The sequence below is a fragment of the Danio aesculapii genome, chromosome 18 (assembly GCF_903798145.1).
Source record: "Danio aesculapii chromosome 18, fDanAes4.1, whole genome shotgun sequence".
NCBI lineage: Eukaryota > Metazoa > Chordata > Actinopteri > Cypriniformes > Danionidae > Danio > Danio aesculapii.
In genome coordinates this window covers 49816163-49841297 of record NC_079452.1, presented here as the reverse complement: position 1 = coordinate 49841297, position 25135 = coordinate 49816163, and the positions used below count along the sequence as shown (strand labels likewise).

At 34.2% G+C, this 25135-nt stretch overlaps 1 protein-coding gene across 2 annotated transcripts in view; it reads right to left on the bottom strand.

Moving 5' to 3' along the window:
- gnao1a (guanine nucleotide binding protein (G protein), alpha activating activity polypeptide O, a) overlaps positions 1-25135 on the bottom strand; it is a 180779-nt gene that overhangs the window by 36539 nt on the left and 119105 nt on the right. For both annotated transcript variants that reach the window (XM_056477867.1, XM_056477869.1), the window contains exon 4: positions 14446-14606. In XM_056477867.1, the coding sequence (XP_056333842.1) occupies positions 14446-14606 (161 nt within the window). The remainder of the gene's footprint in view (positions 1-14445; positions 14607-25135) is intronic.

Here is a 25135-nt window from a genome sequence, read left to right as displayed (position 1 = left end):
CTGTTGACCTTTGGATCGGAGTATATATATATATATATATATATATAGCTTTAATATATAATCTATATTATATAGTTTGTTTTATATATAATTACATTAAAATAAAATTATATATATTTTTCTAAAATTTTGATAATAGAAAGCACAACAAATGTATTTTATTATATATTATATTATATATATATATATATAAATAAACAAATGTTTAAATGAGCATTTCATACAACATTTTTGAGAAAATGTCAGACCGGTGGGCCTTCAAAAGTTGATCGGTGAAAGAAGTGGGCCGCGAAGTGAAAAAGGTTGAGAACCTCTGCATTAGAACATCAGAGACTTCTTTCAAAAACTAAATTCTGATTGGCAGTGTAGAATAGTACAAACTGTACTGTATGTATATGAATGAGCTAAAACCAATTGTCAAGATTATGTTGCAGTAATATTGTATTACATTAAAATCCGACAACAATGTCATCATAAATTTAGCATTGCCAGATCAGATCACACTTGCAAACTTGATTAAGAAACAAAATCCACGAAAAAGGCAAATGTCACTAAAAGGCAGGACATCTTACAAACACCATGCTGTGTTACAGTTACTCCCGTTTATTTTTTTATGACTCATCTGTCCTTTTACTGTCCCTGGCTACACGTACAGCCTTATGTCCTCATAATGTCCCCTCCACCAAATAACTCCACAGACTCACAACAGCATGCACTGTCATGAAACACTAAATCACAATGAACTGATGAACATCAGTTAAATGTCTGATGATAATGTAAACGCCCTGCCGCCAACAATCCACAGATGTAGTGGCACAGCAGATTCAGTGGTTAAAATTATTTAGGGAGAAAGAGAGCAGAAATATGAAAGAAAAAAAGTAAAATAATAATAATTACAAGACAGGAAATGAGGCCAAGCTCTATGTCATGTTTGCTGGCACTCATGCAGCAAGGTTCAAAAGTCTCAAACCAGTGAGAAGAACTAGAGAAAATAAATCTAATTTAAGGGTCTAGAGAAAAAGCAGTTTTAGCAGTTTAAAAATAAAGATTTTTTATTTTTATTAATTATTTAATTTTTTATTAAATTATTACATACATATTCTTACCACACACACACACACACACACACACACACACACACACACACACACACACACGCACACACACACACACACGCACACAAATTCATTGGATTTACAATTTTTTTTTAAGGTAAAGTGGTTGCAATCAATTTATGTAGGTTGAATTTAAACAAATAAAATTAAGTTTAACATTAATAAATTACATTACATTGTTTGATTAAATTCAGCCCATATAAATAGTTTGCAACCACTAACCTTAAAAAAAAAAAGAGTAAATGCAATGAATCGTTTTGTTTTCTTCAGTGCAGTTAAATATAAGGATCATCCTAAATGTTGTTGTATTTTAAATGTTTAAAACTACAAGCTGCTAATTAAAATCTAGGGATTTAAATAGGAGTTACGAATTACAAACATTTAAAATTACAAGTAATTAGCGTTTTGTGAATGATACATAAGAAGAGAGCATTTTATCAAATAGTTATTGGTCTAAATATCCCTGAAAAGATTTTTATTTTTAAAAGGTATATAACTACAGTGCTCAGCATATATTAGTACACCCCCCACAAATCTCTCATTTTCTATAGGATGCTTTACAATATTATATTTGTGCATATACATTAGTTTAGTCAGTAAGCCACATCTGGAGCTAATCTAATAACTTACAACAATGGTTTAAAAATTAGTAGCCCAAATTTATATGCAAGTAAAAAAATAGCAAAAATCAAGAGAAACAAAAAATATCTACAATTTTTTTTTAAATTTTGTAGTTTGTACATTTTTTTTTTTTTTGCAATATGTTGCATGAACTTAAATGTATTATCTTTCCATTTCTAAAGATGTTCTGTAACTAAAATATTGTTTTAACAAATGCACCAAAATACAATACCCATATTCACTGGGAAATGGATAATAACATTCATTTTCCAAATTGGATGTATTCATTTATGCTGAGCACTCTGACCACTGTCACAATGAATGCCATTTTTAGTGGGTGTCCTCTGTAAACCATGTTTTGAAACACATGATAGCCATTATTTTCAATTCAGCCTTATATGAAAACAGTAGCAAGAGCAGTTGAAAGAATCCATCTCAACATGTCATTTGCATATTCCTCATCCTGTGATTGACCATACTGCCTCCAGGGGGTGCTGTTGCCATGACTTGCTGTTTTAATGTTTAATATGCTTCTTTTGGCTTGCAGATTCGCTTAGTGGCACTTAACTCAAATTCTGTCTGACACAGTCTGAACTTGAGTACTTATGTATGAACTGCTCTCAGAGGGACGCATCTCAAACAGGACATCACTTCAAGAGCACTAATAAGGATGACTGCCGAATGACATACCCTTTTTTTTTGTCTCTTCTCTTGACAGTGTAACCTCTTTAGTGACCTGTATCTTTTGGCTGTGCACAGACTCCACTCAGCATATTTTTTGTATTAGCAAATAGCAGATTTAGGGCAGCTGTGTGAACGGAGGATTTCCATAAGCTTTTTTTAGAAAGTGAATGTTCTGCGTTGGCCTGATAAAACGACTGTAATCTTTCAACACATTTGACTAAAGGCAAACTGCACCATAGTCACGCCTCAGAGTCCAGCATCAGGGTTGCATTAGCTGTGTACAGTATGGCTGCAGGTACAAAAATATCTATCTACTTTTATACATTGAGAAAAGGATAAACATTAAATTTAACATAAAGAAAAACGAATATGAATTATAAAAATATAAATAAAATAAAATGTATACATATAAAATACTGGCAACTGCAGCTGCCAGTATTTTACTGTTAATTTACAGAGCAACTGCAAGATGCTGTTCATTTAACAGTAACTTGCTGACAACCATGCTGCCAGTTGCTTACTGTTTTTTAACAAGTCAATTGTGTATATATACATCTATACAACAGTTCTGTCTGGTTCTCGAATCTGATTAACTGATAGCCGTGAGATATTTAAGTAATATCAGCACCTGTACAGCCTCTTTGTGTATTACTCCGCCCACATACAGCCAGCAACAAGCAGAGAGAAACTACAGTTTGACAAATATTACTGCTGTTAGACAACAAAATGTACTTTTGGGGCTTTTTTTGTCGAGAATGTAATCGTTTAGATTGCAACTATGCAGTTTATTTGTAAGAATAGTGCCTATTTTTAAATATTTACAATTTCTGAGAGAGCTCATCGACGGCCATTAGCCTGCTATAGTGTAGACCAAAGACGGTTGGCGTTTTCTATCCACAAGGTGGCGACAGAACCGCATAATAATGCTTAGAAGATTATAACAGTGATTTTTAACTACAGCAGATCAAATCATTATTGAACTAGTAAGCATACCTGCCAACACTCCTGTTTTATCCTGGGAGTATCCTGTTTTTCAGACCAATCTTTCGCAACCATCCAGTTTTTATTTCTTCCGGAAAACTCCTGAAATTTCACCCACCCCGCTCTTTGGTACAGTCTGTAAACACCCCCGGGTTGCCAACTTAGGTACAGTACTCGATTGCAGCGGCCACCCAATGGTAAAGTCTAGATCGGATATGCAGTTAATATGCAGTTAAGATCGGAAGTGCGATAAAGCAGCATTTTTACAGTACTGTGACAGTTGGGTTTAGGGTTGGGGTGGGGGTAGGCGTTAAAAAATACTATTTATTGGGTAATATAATAGGTAGCATAAATAATACTCAGTACGACAACTGTTTTACGCTACTCTGGCGGTTGGGTTTAGAGTTGGGGTGGGGGTAGACGTTAATAAAATACAATAAATGGGAAATCTAATAAATAATAGAAATAATTCTCATTAACTTCCGGCTGCAAACGGATCCGATCTAGCAACCACTCCGCCCAAAACCCACTGCATCCTATCCTGGTTTTCAACAGTGTTATAGGGTATATGCCAAGCTAGTGTTGCTCCCGTACTGATAAACTTCTGGTGACCTGTTATTGTGAGTTTTTTTTCCATTTTATATGATTTCTTTAACAGCATCGATGTTGTAATGTAATTAAAATACAATCAGTTAAATAGACTTTGGCATTAATTTAATTGCTCAAGCGTAAAACGACACAAAAAGCCTTTACTCGCACGCGCGTCGGAATCGGCAGGCTAGCGCAGAAGCTCCATTGCATATACTGGGGTAAAAAAAACGCTCATACTATAAAGACATGGCGGGGAAAAATGTAATGTAAATGCTCGCATATCAGGAATCTGTGTTGTGTTGGCAGACAGAAAGAAGCAAAGTCTGCATGTGCTTAGCGTTTTTCCATATCGCAAACACAACAGCAGTCTGGTAGTGACTGCGTTGCTTTTTTTTGGGGTTAATTCTTGTGATATCCCGATTGCAACAGAGAAATACTGTAGACTGTAACACTGTAAGAAGATATCTCTGTAGATTGCTGGCTTTTTATGTCACGTTCAACCTTATGATCTTAAAGTGTGAGATCAGCTGTTTTGTCATCACTTTAGAAATTACGTTATAATCATTTATTTCATATTATCGATATTAATATATATGTCAGCTTTAAATTAATTCAATATCAGCCGATAAATATTGACAGCCCATACATTCGTGCATCCCTAATTTTACTATCGTACATATTACTATTTAATATGAATATATATAATTATTCCTGATCCTTTGCTATGAGTGCAGAAAATTACCACAATAAGCAGTAGCTGTGTGCTTTCATGTCTCTGTTCACATGTGCGCAGACACGTTTTAATATGTTCCTAGCGATGCTAATGTTTTTATCTCCAGTGCACTCAGTGCCCTGATGCCGTTCTGTGGAGGAGCTGTATGTACTATTGTAAATCTTTTATAACATGACGACACTCGCTGTGGACTTTACTCTGTCGTTTTAGGCCTAATGGACGTGCGGGTGGGGTTGTGCTTTAGGCTTCCTTCACTTCACTTCTCTTCTCTCTCTCTCTTCTTTTAGTATGGGGGACTCGTATCTCTCTCCAGCACTCAGGCTTGTTGGCAGCTCTGCCCTTCCCCCTGTTCTCTCTCTAATTCTCCATCTTTCTGTGTGTTTGCGGCTGCTGCTCGAGTGCTCTGCCTGGCAACACCTCTCGTGGTCCGCCTGCTGTCTGCTGCTCGCCGTCACTGACACGAAGAGACTGGAGAAGAGCTGCAGGACACTGGACACACTGTTACTGCTTGTAATGGAGTGATTTTAAAAAAATGGATCTGGGAATTGTGGGTGGTGCAAGAACAGTTCAGCAAATGAGCTCATTTATAAAAGATGATTGTAGAATTTGGCTATACTGTAGTGATATGGGAGTGGAAATAGTGTTTTTGTTGATTAAGATGATAGTTCATTTAGGCATGGGCCCGTATAAGATTCTGACGGTATGATCACCTTGGATAAAAATATCACGGCTTCACGGTATAGCGATTACTGCTCTAAAATATATTCTTTTTAAATGTCTGGGTCACAAACAAACCTTTTCCCCATTGAACACAATATATTTAAAATATTTTGGAGCAGTCAACATGTCAGGCTGAATAATTCAAATGAATCATTGGCTTCTGCAGTCATCATTAGTTTCAAAAACACAGATTTCTTTACCATTTAAAACAGCGTCTTTTGAATATCTTTTCTCCTGGAGATACTGTTGTCCTAAAAATAAAAAAAAATAAAAAATCTTATACAGTAGGAATGGTATAAGTGAAAATGCTGCCGGTTTAATACCTTGACTTTTCCAAACCGCGGTATACCTTGAAAACCCATGCCTAAGTTGATCTGAAAATGACCACAGATGCTTTTTTGTGCTTTTTTTGTGCATTTAAAAAAAAAAAAAGGATTAATATTAATAATTTTTGGTCTTTTTTTACATGGGAATGCTGTAAATCATGTTTATTGAGGTCCGATATCAATTTATATGAACTTAATCCTTGCTAGTTTTTGATAAGCAAAAATTAAGTTCATATAAATTGATATCGGACCTCAATAAACATGATTTACAGCATTCCCATGTAAAAAAAGACAAAAAATCCTTACCTCATCTTTACCTCAGCTCAAACCTCTATGACTTTTTTCAAATGAAGAATGTTTTTGGTGAATTATTCTATTTATTGATCTAATAAACTCCATTATGCAATAAATAAATCAATCCATCAATCAATCAATCAATCGAGAAAAATAAAACTATTCTGTCACGATTGAACTATTTTCAAAAAATCTTTCACTGTGTTCTGAGTTACTGTACTATTCCAGTATTTATACTACTACTACTACTAATAATAATAATCACCCATATCATTGCAAATCTGAATGAACTTGTCAAGTACAACAAGATGTGTATTTTAAAGTATGTTTCTGTATAATGAATTAATAAATGATGACAATTATCAGCTTTTGAATCATTTTTGATTTTACTGTAATTGTATAATAAGCTCATGCAGTTATAATGTAGTTCAAAATATGTATATGTAAATAGACTGTATATTTAAATAATCCTTTAAATACACTGTAGTTTATTGTGAAATGGGCTATATGCACAGTGTTTTTCAGCCAATGATAAACTTCCAGTGAAAGCTTAATGTGACTGTTTTCAATTTCCTAAGGTTTGTGTATGTTTGTGTATTCATACTGTCCTTGGCAAAAAGTGTCCCAATTGACCTGAATTCACCCTACTTCCCCAGATAAAAGTCTTTTTTATTAGTAATTCAATGAAGTAATTCAATGAAAACACACTATCACAAACACAAAAATAAGGAAAAGTAGAGCTACATCTTCTTAAGGCCAAGTCACTGAAGATTCATCCTAAGATGCTTACAATATGACCGCAATAATTTTTTTTTTTGGAATATTTTGTCTTTTCTCAAGGTGCAAACTGTGCTGAACTGAAAAACAAAACAAAACAAAACAAAAATATAAACATAAAAACTACATAGCAAGTTTCTCTTCAGGCCAGAACTTTCCCAGAGAGTTATGACTTGATCAGAATCCATCAGATTTCAGACACGCTTCTTATAACTAGAAGTGGAACATGCTTCTTTTTGACAAAATTACAGGCAAAAAAGACTAAGGAAATGAAATTAGCAGAGCAACAACTGAAAAGAAGAAGTCAAAAAGAAAAAGAAAACTGATCAGAAACAAAAAGCAAGAGGAAGGCAGCCGTGGGGTTATGATGATTGCAGTCTGAAAGAAGAGAAGCTTTCTAATCAGAATTGAAGTTAAAATGAACAAGAGTGGAAAAACCCATCTGTAGGACCATAAATTGGACGATATTAGCGTAACATGGATAAAGGTGTAGAGGAAAAAAGTTGACTATAGGCCAATGTATACTTCATAGGTGTGAGAACAGAGGTCACACATAAACATAATTAATCTTATTAATCTTAAAGAATCTAACGTTTATTTGATTTGGATTTGACAGGTTTATTTATTTTGATGCGTGTTTCCTATGTATTTGTTTATTTATTTAGATTTTTTTTATTCTTTTGCTTATATGTTTACATACAGTATGCTCTATACTCAAACAATTGTTTGCTTTTTGTTCAAACCCGTATTCAAAAAAAAAAAAACTGAAACAACACAATTATTTTTTGGGGCGAGTTTTTTGGGACAACTTATTTGTTTTATTTTCAATCCACTTAAATTTGTAAAAACAAATAAGCTAACTTAATTCCATCACGTTGTACCAACACAAATCTTTTGTGTGAAACCCAGCATTTTTACAGTGCAAGAAATAGAGGTTTTGGTTTGTTGGTTTATTTTATTTTATTATTTATTTATTTATTTAAGGAGATTTTAACATCTTTGACCTGATCATTCTATTTTGTTTCATTTTTCTATTGTTTTAATACATTTAGTATGGCCAAATGTTTTTTCCTGATTTAATTTGTATTTATTTTTTTGTGAATCATGCATTCTGCTTAATGACATGCAAACACCCTTAAAAACTAAAAATCATTTTACAAAAGATTTTTTAAAGCAGAAAAAGTTCTTTATAATTTTAATATTAATATAATATTAACGCATTAGGATAGATCTATTAGAAAAAATATTTGACTTTTTTTTCTTTTCTTAGAATGGATTAACTTGAAGCACAGTAAAAAATGGTACTTTGATATGTTGCCATTTGGCAACAACATCCAATAGTGGATCTAACTTAGAAACTTCAAATCTAGAACTTTCCTTATAATTAATAATGTTGTTGTTTGTTTTGATTAAATTGATGTTGCAGTATTATAAGCTTTAACACAGAGCTTATAAATGACACCTTATTCATACTTCCCAACAACTGATATTTTAATAACTTTAATTTATTCCATTTTTTTTTTCTGAATATTTTTTAAAAGAAATATGATATTGAATTGTCATGTATACAACATACAGTAGGTATAAACATTTCCTCCGGTAAATATTATAACAAATAAATAACAAGTCTAGTATATCCAGATGCATCAGAATAATGTAGCTACTAGCGGACAATGCTTATTTATTATACTATATACTATACTACGCCTGTTTTATCTGCCTCTGAACTAACTTACTTGAACTGTCTCTATCACTGCTCTTATCAAATGACCAATCTGCATCATTCTCAAGGTCACTAAAACCAATCTCATCCTCACAACAAAAAACATTAGAACATCGGTCTTAAAGACACAGTGGCAGAGAAATGAACTTAAATGTCATGTTGCCATATGGCAACACCATGCGGTAGAGGGTTAAGTTCTTCACCAAAAAGAAAAATTTCTATAAAGGACTAAAATGTTTTTAGGAGAACAAAAACAAACCTGTGAATGGCATCATTGTCTTTTTGGCTCTTTTGTTTTGGTTCCAAAACTCCTGTTTAGAATATGAAACCAGTAATCATATTCTATAGGCAATCATTGGTGTTTAATTTAGTCAGGAGGACTTGTTTTTTTCTTTGTGAGACATGAGCGCATATACAGTAAAGATAAAATGTACCGGTTTGAGTCATTGGTCATAGTTTATGTTCCAGTGCTTTTAATTGTGTTCCCTTGTAAACATGCTTTGTAGTTTACAATGATTGACATTAAAGAGTTAGTTAGTATTTTGGTATCTTACTAGTTTTTTTTTTAAAGAAGAATGTAGTTGCTTCAGCAAAAAACTCATGTGTGTGTTTACCAGAGAAGTTGTTCTGGGAATTTTGACGGTAATTTACCATTACAGAGTTGTGAAAAGGGCTACTGTTTAAAAGGCATTGCTCTTCACTTGCTTTGTTTATCTTTTTATAACAGGGCTCACTTTCTTTATATACCCTATTAATATTTCAAACATAAAGTTTATTTGTCACGCTGTTAAAAACTGCATTCTTTCGTGAGCAGCGACTATATTAAAATGCAGAACTGAAACGATAAACTACAACAACAGACTACAATGATTATGTTCTGTTTCTGCACTATTACGCTGTTTTTCCATCTCGTGCTTAACTCTCCTTCCCTTTTTTCTTTTAGTTCGTTTCTACAACTGAGTGGTTAACTGAATGTGTTCACCAGTGTCTTGTTTGATTTTTCAATAGGGCATGTATTTAATCCCTTGTCATTCATCTATTCGTCTTGCATTGTCTTTATCTGCTCAGATTAGATGAAAACCAATGTTAAAATAGATCTAGCCATTATTTTCAGTGTAAGTGCAACAAACCTGCCACTTATTTGCTTATCTGTAATACAATTTGAAGTTTTTTATTTTATTTCCAATCTTTATTTTGATCTTTTTAATTCAATTCCTTTTTTTTAATTGAATAGTACTTTATAGCAACATATGATTCACCTAAAAAAGAAAATGACATTTACTCTTCCTCATGGTTTTAAACCTTTATGAGTGTATTTCCTTCTGTTAAACACAATAGAAGGCATTTTGAAGAATTCTAGTTGCTTGTAGCCACTGACTTCCAACATAGGAAACACATTACTATGGAAGTCAATGGGTGCAAACTACACACATTCTTCTAAATATCTTCTTTTGTGTTCAACAGAAATTAATACAGAATTATAAAAATACATTATTGTAATATCTGGGTGATCTATCCTTTTAATGTACCATGTAATTACTCAACATTAATAATTAACAAATTATTAATTTATTTAATATTTTTACTTTCAAATGGTTACATAACACAGTTAAAATAAGTAGCTATAATAATTTTTGCTATTACACTGAAATTGGTACCAACAACCATTAAATTCTAGTACTTTGACATGATAGCTCCCAAGTGTATAGCAAATGGATCAGTTTTAACATCCTAGATAGCTGATCTGATCAGTACAAATGCATGAAGTGACAAGTGTGAATAGGTCATATAGATCTGAACAAATCTTGTTAAAGTATCTCAATCGAAAAAAAGACATTCCGAAGTGTCCCCTGATATATTTAGCAGATCACTGGACCCTCAGGGAAGAGGAAGACAAGCCTTCAGCTTAAAGACATGTGGAAGCCAGAATGTGCTCTGCCGGTGTGGATTAGCAGCCCAAAGGAAATGATTTTGAATCTCTATTGAACTCCTGTCCTTACATTTTCACAATGATGCAAAGGAATGATTTAGACAAGCTGTACCTGTCCAGCTTACTATGTACAGTAGGTGACACTTTACAAGGAGCTTTACAGCCAGGAGTGGCACCGCCATCACACTAAAGGAGTTAAGAGTGTGTTTTTAGGTATAACCGCAGTTCGCAACTATGCCGCCAGGGGGCACAAAGAGACGGGATATAGACAGAAATATATAGTAGCTGTAAATACCCTGCTACGTGTAAATGAAGATGAAATAATTAAACAAAGCATTATAATTCCTTCATTATACATTAAAACTTGTTAACACGCTTTTTTATCATTGTAAACTTGTTAACTGAAATGAGGATTCATTTAGGAAAGTAAAATTAAAGAAATACAAGACAACTTAAATGAAAGTACAAACATACATACAAATAAGTAGGCCTAAATAAATAAATAAATTAATTAATTAATTAATTAATTAATAAAGCAGTGTTTTAGGCTAAATATAGAGAGATGTACAGTGTTTGTCATTTTAAAGTGATAGGACTAAGACAGAAAATAAATAAGTTTTTTTTATTCATGTTTTCATTTAGGGCTGCAACAGCGAATCGATTAAATCGATAAAAATCGATAAAAATCAATTACTAAAAGCGTTGGCAATGAATTTTATAATTGATTTATTGTGTTGTGCGACATGGAGACGTTTGATTATAAAAAAATAACACTTCAGTTAGGCGCGGAGCGGAGTGAACACGGCCTCTCTCCATCTCTCACAAACTGATACAGAGATCAGCGCCTCAAACACATGATGCGGAAGGGAGCAACAGCTGGGTAAATCACTACAGAATCTTACTTTTGTTCCGTTTTGAAGTAAGAACCGTAAAGTTCATGGTGTTGCCGTTTTATGTCTGACGCTAAGCCAGAGAAAGACAGCGGGGTTAAGATGGTTTTGTTTCGGTATTCTTAACACATTTAGTGATAGACGGCATTAACTCAAAAACCAGGGGCGTAGATTTAGGGTGGATGGAGGGGACGTGTCCCCACCAATATCCACCAACTACTGAAATGTCCCCACCAATAACTTAATTCACTTAAAAACATTGCGCTGTCAATATAAACGTAGACATGCCGAAAGGGTTAAATCACGTTCTCTCCTTGAGCTTTTTTTTTTTTTTTTTCTCTCGATATTATGAGTCCTGCTCTGTTTAAGCAGTCGCAATATGCGTTTATCCAGGAGAGCTCGCACGGAGCAGAGCTCTCAGTAAGGGACCGTCAGAAAAGTGCTAACTTTTTTCGTTTTTTTTTCTAAAACAAAACCAACTTAACTCCGCTGAGAAAGACGTGTCATATTATCACAATTATGCAGCGATTTAACCCGCCTAATACTTCATTTATGTTTTAGAAATGTAAACACACAAGTACTAGTAAAACAATACATTTAGAGCATTTAAACAATACATTTAAAACACACAAGGAAGTCTAACAATCCATTCAAATATAATTTTCCAATGTGTTTTATTCATATCAGATACACATAGTGAAAGTAACTATAAAGTTGAATCTATTCTTCTCTAAGTTCACCAGCCACTTGCATGTATTTTGGGAGTAACGATTTACGTGCTGAATCCTGCGTTTTCTGCTTTTTATGAATGAAGCAGCGGCCGCAAGTAAACATGGCGATGTCCATCTCACGTTATAGATCACGATCACTTACACGTTTATGTGAAATGGAATATCAGCTTGATGACATGATTAGCATAGAATATTTTGAATTAAAACAGAATAACTAAATAAAAAGGATACATCTGTCATACATCGTTGTTGTGGCTGCGGTGCATCACGTGGCAAACATGACGCGTCGCCACAGAAACATTAAGGGTAAATGTTCTTTAAAAACGGACTCCCGGGCCAGATAGAATGCAGAAAACTTTTCTTTCTTAGTAATTTTGTCTCTTTCCAGTTCAAATATCTAAAAAATCTTACATCAAAACAGGACAAAACTAGTTAGTTTGTTATTTTATTATTATTATAACAGCTCAGGGATGAGCTTTTATTGAATAAAGGGTTTTTATCAGATTCATCGATTAATCGAAAAAATAATCGACAGATTAATTGATTATTAAAATAATCGTCAGTTGAAGCCCTATTTTCATTTACAGCTTTCATTTACATTTTCGTCGTTGATTATATTTTACTATCTCATTTTGTCTTAATTATTGTACATAAATAATAAATTAATAATTAAATAGGCCTAAATAATTATTCATTCTAAAGGGTTCTTAAGTTGACTTCATTAAAAGCATACAAATAAACTGACCTACATCAAGCAGATCACTAAAATTACAATAAAAATAATTTTGCTGCTGGACGTAAATTAAGTCTCGCAAGTTCATTTATGAATTTAGTTTCAGTTCAGTTCAGTTTTCAAAACGTCAATGTTCTCCTTATATATAATTATTATAATTTTTACTTTTTAAACTATTAATGGCTCAGTATCTCTTGTGTTTTAATATCAATTTCAGTCACCTTGCATATGCATGTGAAATATAATGCACGCATAACAGCATAAAAAAAGGAAAAGCAGTCAAAAGTTATAGCTAATTCATCAAAATTAGTAATATTAAAATAGATCACAAATAGAAAAAAGAAAACACCTCATCAAAACAGTCTGGCTATTTTGATATATAGGCTATTAGGCCTATAATAATTAAAAATGTATTAGGCCTACAATAATTTAAAAGAAAGCTGGAAAGAGGGCTATAGTATTTTAATTCATTTCCTCTGTTTTTCTGTCACTTGCAGTTTAATGCATGCGCACTTGGCGTGATGAGAGACAACAAGGCAATATTGAATTTAGTTATAGGCTATATATAGGCTATGTATGTATTCAATGTATATACAAACATTTAAATAGCATTTAAGCTAAGAAGCATAAACACAGGTGTGCAATGGTGTTTTCTTTGCACTGTGCAGCTAGTGAATCTACTCAAAAGTATGTACTGTATTACTAAAAAACATAACATTAATAAAATACTTAAATAAACTATAATATAAAATATATTTGAGAGGAAACCGTTTCAGACAAAACTAAATAAAAAGTGTTTGAGATGACTAAATAGGCCATTGGAATGAGTGCCAGTTTATGAATGGAAAAGGCATTTGTGCCTCTTTTTTTGTACCATACATTCACAGCATCTACTGAACTGAAATTAAATTATTCCAGATGAATCAGAGCTATTGAAATATTCACAAGGTCACTGAACATACTACATCCGAATGTGGTCAAATTTCAAAAGCCTATATAACGTGAATACCGGTCAACTATAGTTCAGTTGTTATCTTTAAAAAAAGTCAAAACTTTGCGATGTTTATATGCAAATAATAAAGAAAAACATCTTTCACACTTATCTTTTGCCAGCCTAAACATTAAGTCCTTCACATCTGTAAGCAAGCAATTTGTCATCATCTAGATGCCAATTTCCCCAAGGACAGGCCTTCAAAACTATTACAGTAAACCACAACATCAGGCACACAATGCTGACTAAACTCTTTCCATGTTATTACACACATATAGCACACACACAAACTCAAGACCTTTCATCAGCGCATACTATAATTGCATCTGTTCACTCACTTCAGAGTGACATTTTGCTGAGCTCATGTAATACTCTAAAAGCGACCTGTTCAAACCAGCAATAGAAATAAAGATTACGCATATTATACTGTAGACGCTACCTAATGTGGCCACATTCACTTTATAGTTCATCAAATATATACCTCGAAAATGAACTGGACTAGTCAATTGTGTAATAAATATAATAGAATGGGCACATTTAGGCAGAATGCTCTTAATGAAGCATAAACACACTAATGGTTTTTCCCAGAAGAGGGTTGTACTTACTATTGGGCGGAGTCATTGAGCTGGTACTCGCGGGCACGGCTGAAGCACTCCTGGATGCCCGAGTCAGACCACAGGCGAATCATAGCGGACAGCAGCTCTGGAGAATAGGGCTCAGTGTCCTCCATACGGCTCACAACATCACACACCATCTTAGCATCCGCCTGTTGAAAGAAAACATGCAGAGATTATCCATTAGTTCTAGAAGGAGACTTCTGAATACAGGATCTTAAATGCAGAATCACATGCTATGCGTCTTAAAAAGCAATTTGGAATTAGAATTACTCTGTCACGAACAATAACATGTACATGATAGTCTACTAATTCAGCTGGAAACTCAGAGCAGCATGGTATTCGAAAACAGCCCAGGTTCTTTTAAAATACGTGCTTCAGCCTACACTTCAGGGAAATACATTGCTCCTGGTACATTTTGTTGTACGTTTCAGATAACACATCCAGTAGTGGGTGCTCTTTGATTTTTTCGAATATGAAATACATTACTTAGGGTATGTTTTGTAGTACATTTCAGAAATACACTACCTGACAAAAGTTTTGTCGCCTATCCAAGCTTTAGGAACAACAAATAATAACTTGATTTACTTGATAACTTGACATCTATACATCTCTGCAATGACTGAAATAACTTAACAAAGTCATCTGGAATAGCAACGAAAGCATTCTTGCAGGACTTCCAGAGTTCATCAAGATTCTTTGAATTCATCTTCGATGCCTCCATCTTACCCCAGACATGCTCAATAATGTTCAACCTGGTGACTGGGCTGGCCAATCCTGGAGCACCTTGACCTTCTTTGCTTTCAGGAACTTTGATGTGGAGGCTGAAGCATGAAAATGAGCACTACAGTATCCTGTTGAAGAATTTGCCCTCTCCTGTGGTTTGTAATGTATTGGACAACACAAATGTCTTCAAGCTGTTGATGTTGCCATCCACTCTGCAAATCTCTCACACCAAACCATGATTTTTCCTTACCAAACTTGACTGATTTCTAAGAGAATCTTGCGTCTATGCGGGTTCCAATAGGTCTTCTGCAGTATGTGATGATTGGGATGCAATTCAACAGATGATTTATCGGTAAAATCTGCCTTCTGTGACTTTTCCAAATAATCAACTAGAAGTCAAGTTATTATTTGTTGCTCTTACAACTGGCATTGATGACAGAACTTTTGTCAGGTAGTGTATATGTCCAAGAAAGATGGGGCTTGTTATACAAATCACCTAGCAAACCATTGACCTAAACCCTATTGAAAAGAATTCATCATTTTACATTAATTGGGATGATTGTTAGGAGAGTGGAGCAGCATAAAATGTAACAATTCACAATCATAGATAAATACAAGAGGAAACATACCAATTAAATAAACAGTGCTTTTCGGTTCTCTAGGGAGTCTAGTAGTATTTGAGTACAAAAAATGAAATTAAAAACGTAAAAATTGCTGAAGCTACAAACTTTATCATTTCTTATTTCCGAAATTAAACTCGCACGAAAGGCTTACACAGTCACAGGCCTTAAAAACACATGCAAATAATAAACTTGTGCAAACTGAAAATTATGTCATGGTTAAACTGTGCAATGACTCCACAAATCACATGTGGAGACAACTAAAATCCTGACTCCACATTGCATATCCTGTGAAGTGACAATTGCAAATTGGGATGTTGATATATTGCGCAGCCCTAAAACTCATGCACTGTAACGGCTAATAGCCCTCATAACAAATCGCACATTAGTCAAGGATTTGATTAAAACTACAAATATGAATACGAAAGTGTTTTAAAACTATGGTTGACAGTTAAAGTGGACATATTTACAAATCTACAGAACGTCAGAGATCAGTAAAAAACACAAATAAAAGCAATTCAATTAAAATTCTGAACTCAAAACAATTTTGCTTATTGTGCTTAGGGTTGCTCATAATGACATTTTTTTTTACATTAATGTTTAGCAAATCTCAAGAAATGAGAAACAGCAACGGTTGATGTTGTGAGTCCTCCTCCATGCAAATAAGCAGTGATGTGATAGTGGTAATGCCTACTAGCAAACAACAGCACTGAGACTCGTGACCTGCAGCCATTTCTGCACTGTCAATGTGACTGTGGCTTTACTGTGTCAACAAATGACTCATTTGTGTCTATTTTCATTACTTCCAATGAATTTAATCAGAAACAAAGTTAATGACAGCTTTCAAAAAAACATAATGGTGTCCCTGTGAATTGGCGGATAATATTTTAAACATGCTTAAAGCAAAAGCGTAGATAAAAATAATACAATAATAAAAAAAACAGTACTAAGTCTTTAGAGCTATAATATTAAACCTCTGGGGTCACATGAAGGTCTACAGATTCAAGTGTGCAGTGTTTGTGCTGTTAAGAAAACTTTTGTTTCTGGTATTAAATATTTTATAAAGCCCTCTCTCCATGAGCTGGCTCTTACTCAAAATAATAATACCAAAAAAAACAACAACAACCCTCTTTGGTCTGTTATCTTTACATAACAACTTTGGGTTATACAAACTTGTGCAAGGGCAGAATGAGAGAGTCAAACGGAAGGAAAGAGATAACAGAGTCAGCCACTCTACTAATTTTATCAACCGAAAGAGACATACATGTACTGTATTATAATAATTACTGAACGTGCTGTTCCTCATTTATATACATTTGTTCCATTTGAAAGAGGATCACTTTAAGTACACACTCTCCAATGCTCCAGTGATTTTAATTATTGTGAGATGCTTAGCTCTAATGAATTGATGTTATCGCACTTCCTACTTTCAGAAGACCCAAGACTAGATAATGCTGTGCTTTTAGATAGTAAACCTAATGAACAACACAAAGCAAATGTTTATTGATGCTGATGGTTTTTAAAATATACCATATTTAAGCTATAAAAAAAAAAAACTGAGTGCATGTACTATAAGTGATGCCTTTTAATTCTGTTCTCAATAGATCATGTTATAATGAGCCATTATTTTACATTTGAAAACATTCATAATGACCAATTTTATCTAAAATATGGCTCCAAGTGACAATATTATATTTAATGTTTGCAATTATAGTTATAGAGCAAAATATTAAAACATTTATGTTTATTTTTTTCCAAAGCTACCCCATAATGACAATGTGAAATTATTATTTTTTTAATTGTTGCAAATTTATTAAAAATAAAAAAGCTGAAAAATCACATGTACATAAGTATTCACAGCCTTTGCCGTGAAGCTCTAAATTGAGCTCAGGTACATTCTGTTTCCACTAATGTAATGATGTTTCAGCAGCTTAACTGGAGTTCACCTGTGGTAAATTCAGTTGATTGGACATGATTTGAAAAGGCATACACCTGTCTATATAAGGTCCCAGAGTTGACAGTGCATGTCAAAGCACAAATCAAGCATGAAGACAAAGGAATTGTCTGTAGACCTCCGAGACAGGATCCCCTTGAGGCACAAGGCTGGGAAAGGTTACAGGAAATTTTCTGCTGCTCTGAAAGTTCCAATGAGCACAGTGGCCTCCATCATCCATGTCCACCAGGATTCTTCCTAGAGCTGGCCAACCATCTAAGCAAAGAGATCCGGGGAGAAAGGCCTTAGTCAGGGAGGTGATCAATAACCCGATGGTCACTCTGTCTAAGCTTTAGCGTTCTTCTGTGGAGGGAACCTTACAGAAGGACAACCATCTGTGCAGCAACCCACCAATCGGGCCTGTATGGTAGAGTGGCAAGACAGAAGCCACTCCCCGCCTGGAAATTGCCAAAAGGCATCTGAAGGACTCTCAGACCATAAGAAACTAAATTCTCTAGTCTGATGAGACTAAAATTGAACTCTTTGGAGTGAATGTCAGGCATTATGTTTGGGGAAAACCAGGCACCGCTCATCACCAGGCTAATACCATCCCTACAGTGAAGCATGGTGGTGGCAGCATCATGCTGTGGGGATGTTTTTCAGCAGCAGGAACTGAAAGACTAGTCAGGATAGAGGGAAGGATGATTGCAGCAACGTACAGAGACATCCTGAATGAAAACCTGCTTCAGAGTGCTCTTGACGTCAGACTGGGGCGACGGTTCATCTTCCAGCAGGACAATGACCCAAAGCACACCACCAAAATATCAATGTAGTGGCTTCCCAACAACTCGGTGAATGTCCTTGAGTGGCCCAGCCAGAGCCCAGACCTAAATCCTATTGAACATCTTTGGAGAGATCTGAAAATGACTGTACACTATCGCCTCCCATCCAAACTGATAGAGCTTGAGAGGTACTGCGAAGAAGAATGGGCAAAAATTCCCAAAGACAGGTGTGACAATCTTGTGGCATCATATTCAAAAAGACTTGAGGCTGTAATTGCTGCCAAAGGAGCATCAACAATGTATTGAGCAAAGGCTGTGAATACTTATGTACATGTGATTTTTCAGGTTTTTTATTTTTGATAATGTGTGTAGAATTTTGAGGAAATAGATGAATTTAATCCGTTTTGGAATTAGGCTGTAACAAAAAAATGTGGAAAAACTGAAGTGCTATGAATACTTTCCGGATGCACTGTATGTACTATAAGCGATCCCTTTATTTCTGTTCTCACTGGATCATATGTTATAATAAGCCATTATTTTACACTTGAAAACTTTCCCAATTCTGACCAATTGTCATTTTATATAAAAAACGTCTCTAAATGACATTTTATTTAGTATTTGTAATTATATATATATATATAAAACAAAATATATAAACATTTATTTATTTTTCCAGAGCTGTATATACATATATTACTACATACAATTATGAACATATAACAACATCCTTCCTATTTTTCGATAATTTTTCCCTCACTTACTTCCTCTGTCCTGCACACTTATGACATCACTCCCTTTTCCGAACACATTTAAAAAGCCTGACAGCAATACCGACTTCTCAAAGGAGCGTTTAGTTTCTTTTATAGACATAACAATTGTGCCTACTACTCGAAGGGACCGTGGTTCCGCAACGACACAAGCCAAAAGAGGAGAGCGTGAGAAATGGACTGGATGAGTGGAGTGAAAAGAAAAGAGCCATGTTAAATAGAGAGTGGAAGAGAAGATGGGGGTCAGTTCAAGAAGGCTGGTCCTGCACCCTATCCATTATCAGCTGTGAGAAAGCGTTCACACATTAAAACAGTGAGATGTGGGGGCCTGGGAATTTAAAAGCATGGATGTTGCTAATTAAGGCGATTAATTAACTAATATTAACATTTAAACTGAACTAATAGATATTACCATATTTCAGCAGTTGACTGATTGCATTATGAACTGCAGAGATTCTTTTGTATTAAGAGTTTCCTAAAATTATACATTTGAATATGCAACATGCAACAAACAAAGGCATTGTATCATGAAATATTCATCCTTTTGAACACATTTCTAGCACAAAAACGTCAAGACTGAAGGAAGTAAGGTTTAAAATGTCTCTCTTTTTTTTTTTTACACATTAGGATAGGGCTTCTCAAAGTCCAGAGTACAGATCCGGACTGCGAGGGTATTTAATCCGAACCGACTCCATTTTGTGTTGCAAGACCATGTGTAAAGGATTCAAATTGTAGATTTCCTTCATTAATAAATGCATAAACCTAAAAAATTAACTGTTTAGTTGTTTGCATTTTTGTAAAAAAAAAAAAAAAAGGCAAAATATTCAAAGTTTTCCTGCGGGACTCTGTTATCATGACTTCTGTGCATGGAATGAACAAGTTGGCCACATTTTGCAACCGTTATCTTTTCTATTATTAATCTTAAAAATTTTTTTTAAGAGTTGCTCAAAGAGATGCTCAACTTAATGTCTCTTCAGAATTCCCCATATGTATTCAATTGAATTCAGATCAGGAGACATATTTATAATAATATAATATATAATTACATATTTTACATAAAAGCCTAATTAGTGTTTATTTAACAGACAACATTGGAAAAATACTATTATAACATAATACTGAAAGTCATGAAAGTCATGTTTTGAAAGTCATGTTAATTTAATTTAACATGTCAGTAATAATTTGTATGCTAGAGTGTGAATTATTAAATTAAAGTAATTTAAACACAATTCACATAAAAGTGACAGTTTCAAGAAAACAATGGTTAATATACTAAACATTAGGGCCCAATCCCAATTCTACCCCTTAGCTCTTCCCCTTACCCCCATTTACTCGAAACCAAGGGGTAAGATAATTTGATGATGTGTGCAGGGGTTGTAGTGCTTTCCCAATTCTTAGGGGAAATTTTAAAGGCCTTCCCCTTCACACTTGGTTTTAAGGGCCAAGGGAAAGGGGTAGGGGTACAAAAATAGAATTGGGATTGGGCCTAAGTCTGTAAACTATTAAAAGTGCTGATGTGATCACTAATCTTGTAATTGTAAGTGTTGTATTGGCATCTTTCGGGTTGTATTTCAGCTTTATTGCGCTTTTTAAATAAATAAATAAAAAACAAAGCAGCAGCTTGCCATCGCGACAGCAATAAGATCCAATTGATGGCTGATCGCTTTCACTCCAAAATGTTGGGGCTGTTGCTGGGCGCTTGCTGTTGCAATGGAACGTTCTATTGAGTGTTGCCTCTTGGTGATTCTAAGCTCTTCGGTTGCACTCTGAGCTGCATGCAATACTTTTTAATGCACACACCTAACCCTACCCTCACACTGACGTCACTAGCTCCATTCTGTCTGACATTGCATCTCTGAGATACAGTATGCAATCTTAGTTTGTACAAAATTGCACTTTTGTTAGTGGGTTTGCCACATTTGCATTTTATTTAATGTGTTTTGAATCCAAATACCACTTTATTTAAATAAAAAGAAATAGTGTTGACTTGTGATGCATGTTATGGATGTTTATTAAAAACAAGTTATGTAATATCAATTGTTCCGGACCTTCGACCTTAACAAAAATTCAGATTTGGATTTTTTAATGTAGACCGTGAGAACCCACAGGATTTTGAAAAGATTTATGGCTCAGTGCTCATGAAAAAAAACTCATTTTAGGACAAACCATTAAAAATATGTATTGTAAATTTCAAGCAGACACAAACTGATAGAGTGTGATGACAGCAGAAACAATTCAAAGTGTATATTAGGTGTTTTCATTACATTGAGCTGAAAAGCACTTTTTAAAAAGCCAAAAATCTCCAAAATGCTTTCGCCTGCAGTGTCTAGCCTTAATCCATGCATACTGCAAATGCTGTTTAGTGCAGTTTTTCTGCTGTGAAGATGCAGACATTTTAATCTTGACTGAGAAAAATAGATGCATCTTCCGTATGACTTGTCAATGGGGACAGATATTGCTGCCATCTCTATGGTAATGCAGCGGGGGCCGCATCATCAGCAGGAGGCCGTATGATTGGCTGAGGGAGCCTCCCTTTCCTTCTCCCCTGTTGAGTGTGACCTTTGAGAGCAAGTCCTCTGAACTCAGCATGACTGAAGCTTCTGGAGTCCTTACAACACACACACAGAAACACATCCACACACTTTCTATCAAACTATTTTCAATCATAATCGATGTTTACTTATTTATTTTTGTTTACAGTTAATTAAAGACGTGATGATAATATTAGTGGAAAAGGATGCAGTGTTATTGGTTATATCTAGTCTAATAATACATAGAGAAGAGATAATGTAGTGACAGTTTGAGCTTCACAGCACAACATGAAGCAGAGGATTACCTCAACATTACCCCTTCCGGGGGGAATTATGGGACATCAAACTGGCGTCCAGAGGCTCTTTGAGCCTTTATAGTGACAAATGCCTCTATCTTGAAGGTTTGCAATGGGAGCACTTTTGCCATGCATTTTTGTTTTGATTTAAAGGGGTCATTTGATGGCAATTTTAACAGCATGTAATACAAGTATCCCCAGAATGTCTCTGTGAAGTTTCAAAAGATCAAAAATACTTTGTTTTGTTTGTTTGTACCTTTTACATCACTCATTGAAATGTTAATTCTAAAAATGGGAGTGTGACTTGGGTTATTAAAAGACCTTTAAGATTTTAGGATCTAAAAATGATCATATTTTAATCTATGTCATTGAAGTAACCATATGTGGTTCTTCACACATTAAATGCAAATGAGCTGCTGCTTTTGCCTCCCTTTAGAAGTGGGTGGAGCCTTTAATGCTCATGCTTTGGGTTGTTAGGGATCAACAAAACTGGACAATCAATAGCTGTCAACAAGGGTGTTGAGCCTTATTTTTTGAATACCAGACTGTTTTATGCATAATTAATGTGCATTTATGAATTATGCAGATGGTGAACGTTTTTAGGATAAAACTAACGACATGGCATTTGGAAATATTCAAAAAGTGTTTTTTTATATTGGACATTTATTTGACAGTCATGCTTCTCTTCAACCTTAGATGTGTGACCACAAAATGACAATTCCATGACAATTCCAACAACATTTTTTGCAAAATGACTCAATAAAAATAATAATGTATACAATAAATATGGCTCCCTTTGAATATGTTATGATAATGATGGAACATGACTTGTTAACACTTTATTTTGATGGTCCATTTGAGTTTTAGTAGACGGTCTACTTAACATCTGTTGATACTGCTCCTTCAACAGACATTTAACTGACTATAAGAAACTTTGCAAGTACATGTCAACTTACATTAAAACCTAACCCTAACCCCAACCCCACCCTAACAGTCTACTTATAATCTAATGAGAATTAGTTGGCATGTAGATGCAATGTAACTTAAACTCAACAAATGGACCATCAAAATAAACTGTGACCATAATTTTGAGTTTTACATCTTTGGTGCATAAAACAGTTACATCATTACTTTGCTGCTCTGAATTGAGATTTGTCATTAACTGTTAATGTTTTGCAATGATACATAATTTTTTTGAATACTCTCTGCTGGTATCAGATTTTCTTATTGCAATTATATGTTGAAACTTTTATTACAACATACAGTATTAACATGATATTGACCATAGCTGCAAAAAAATTATACTATAGCAGTTATAATAACCAATTATTAGTGTATTGACTTATTGTATATACATTTTCACTGAAAATAAATGTTTTAAACAAATGAAATTGCAAAAGGAGGATAGAGTACAATAGCTAACTTTAACTAAGTGTTAGTTAATGCTAGGGCTGGGCGATTTGGCCTAAAATCTAAATCTTGATTAATTAAAAATGTTAGCTCGATTACAATTAATTAATGATTATTTTTATTTATTTATTTAATGTTTTTGCCCTCAGAGTTTACTGACAAGTTTTTCACAGTAAATATGCTCACATATTACAAGTGAGAGATTTCTGAATGAAGGGTGCAGTACTTGATTTTAAAATAATTGAAGTAAACACACACCATCGATTATCTATGATATTTTATTGAACATCAACGCAGAACAACTGAAATTAAAACACACATTGCCTTAAACACGGCTCTCCACACCACCCACCCTCATCATCGCTACCAAACCGACCAATCACAAAACTTGCCCTACGCGTCGTTGTGACGTGTAGTTACCTTTTTTTGAGAGGTGCGTGAGTATGCGAAGGCTGCGCCGGACTATACGTGTGCGCTTGGCAGAAGTATAATATCCGAATAATATGATAAGCATAGAACATTTTATAATAAGTATAAATCAGCCTTAACAGAGTGGGGTCACATGACTCCACACATGGTAGGGAAAGTAATTGAAAAAAAATGACCTGGAAAAATTAGATTGATTATAGCTTCTGAATTTCGATTTCGATTATTTTTCAATTAAATCGCCCAGCCCTAGTTAATGCATTCAATCAACATTAAGAATAGCCATATTATTTAGTTTATTAATAAATACATAAATAAATATATGTTCAAACTAATAAAAAATTTGACATGAATATTAGTAGTTATCTAACACAATTACGATTTTATTTTAATGCATTATTAAGCATCAACTAAGAATGAACCTCACCTAATCTTAATAAAATGTTTTTGTAGTACATTGTACACTAATTAAATTTAGTTCAATTTCAGTAAATTAGTTTAGTAAAGTTGTTACTTGAGTTAAATAAACTGATGGTAACAAATGGAACCCTACAGAGGTAATGTACGAAAGGTCTAAGAATAGTGAAAATTGTTCAATGTCGTAGGCCAGAATAACATGTGAAAATGATCATGTTGGTAAATAAATAATTAAATCACCTATCAAGCTTTCCAGAATTTGGTGCTGTGGCAAACAACCACTGCCAATACAATAAACTGAATATTCTGAAAAGGCACTATTCTTCAATTCTTAAAAGTTTAATTAACAAATTATTTCACAGAATTTTGATGTACCCACGATATCAATATTCTGCATGTTCATTTTCACAATATATACTGAATTAGTGAATACCGACATACATCTACTAATGAATGTCCAATATAAAAAGTAAATAGCTAAAAAAACATTTTTACTGCAATCAATAGTTACTTGTTTGGGAAATTAAGTTGCACAAAGAGCACAAAATTCTGGTATAACCTCTTTCTTAACGTGGATATTTGGGCTCCGTTATGCAAATATTCCCTTATATTGACTTACATATGTGAGGCATTTTCAGCAGGCCTTCTCTTTTAGATAGAAAAAAAGCCCATTTAAGAATGACTTTTCACTATGTAGCTATGTAGCAGATTTTATACATACACAAACAGCTACATAACACACTAAAGAAAACGAAAAACATGAAAACAAATCA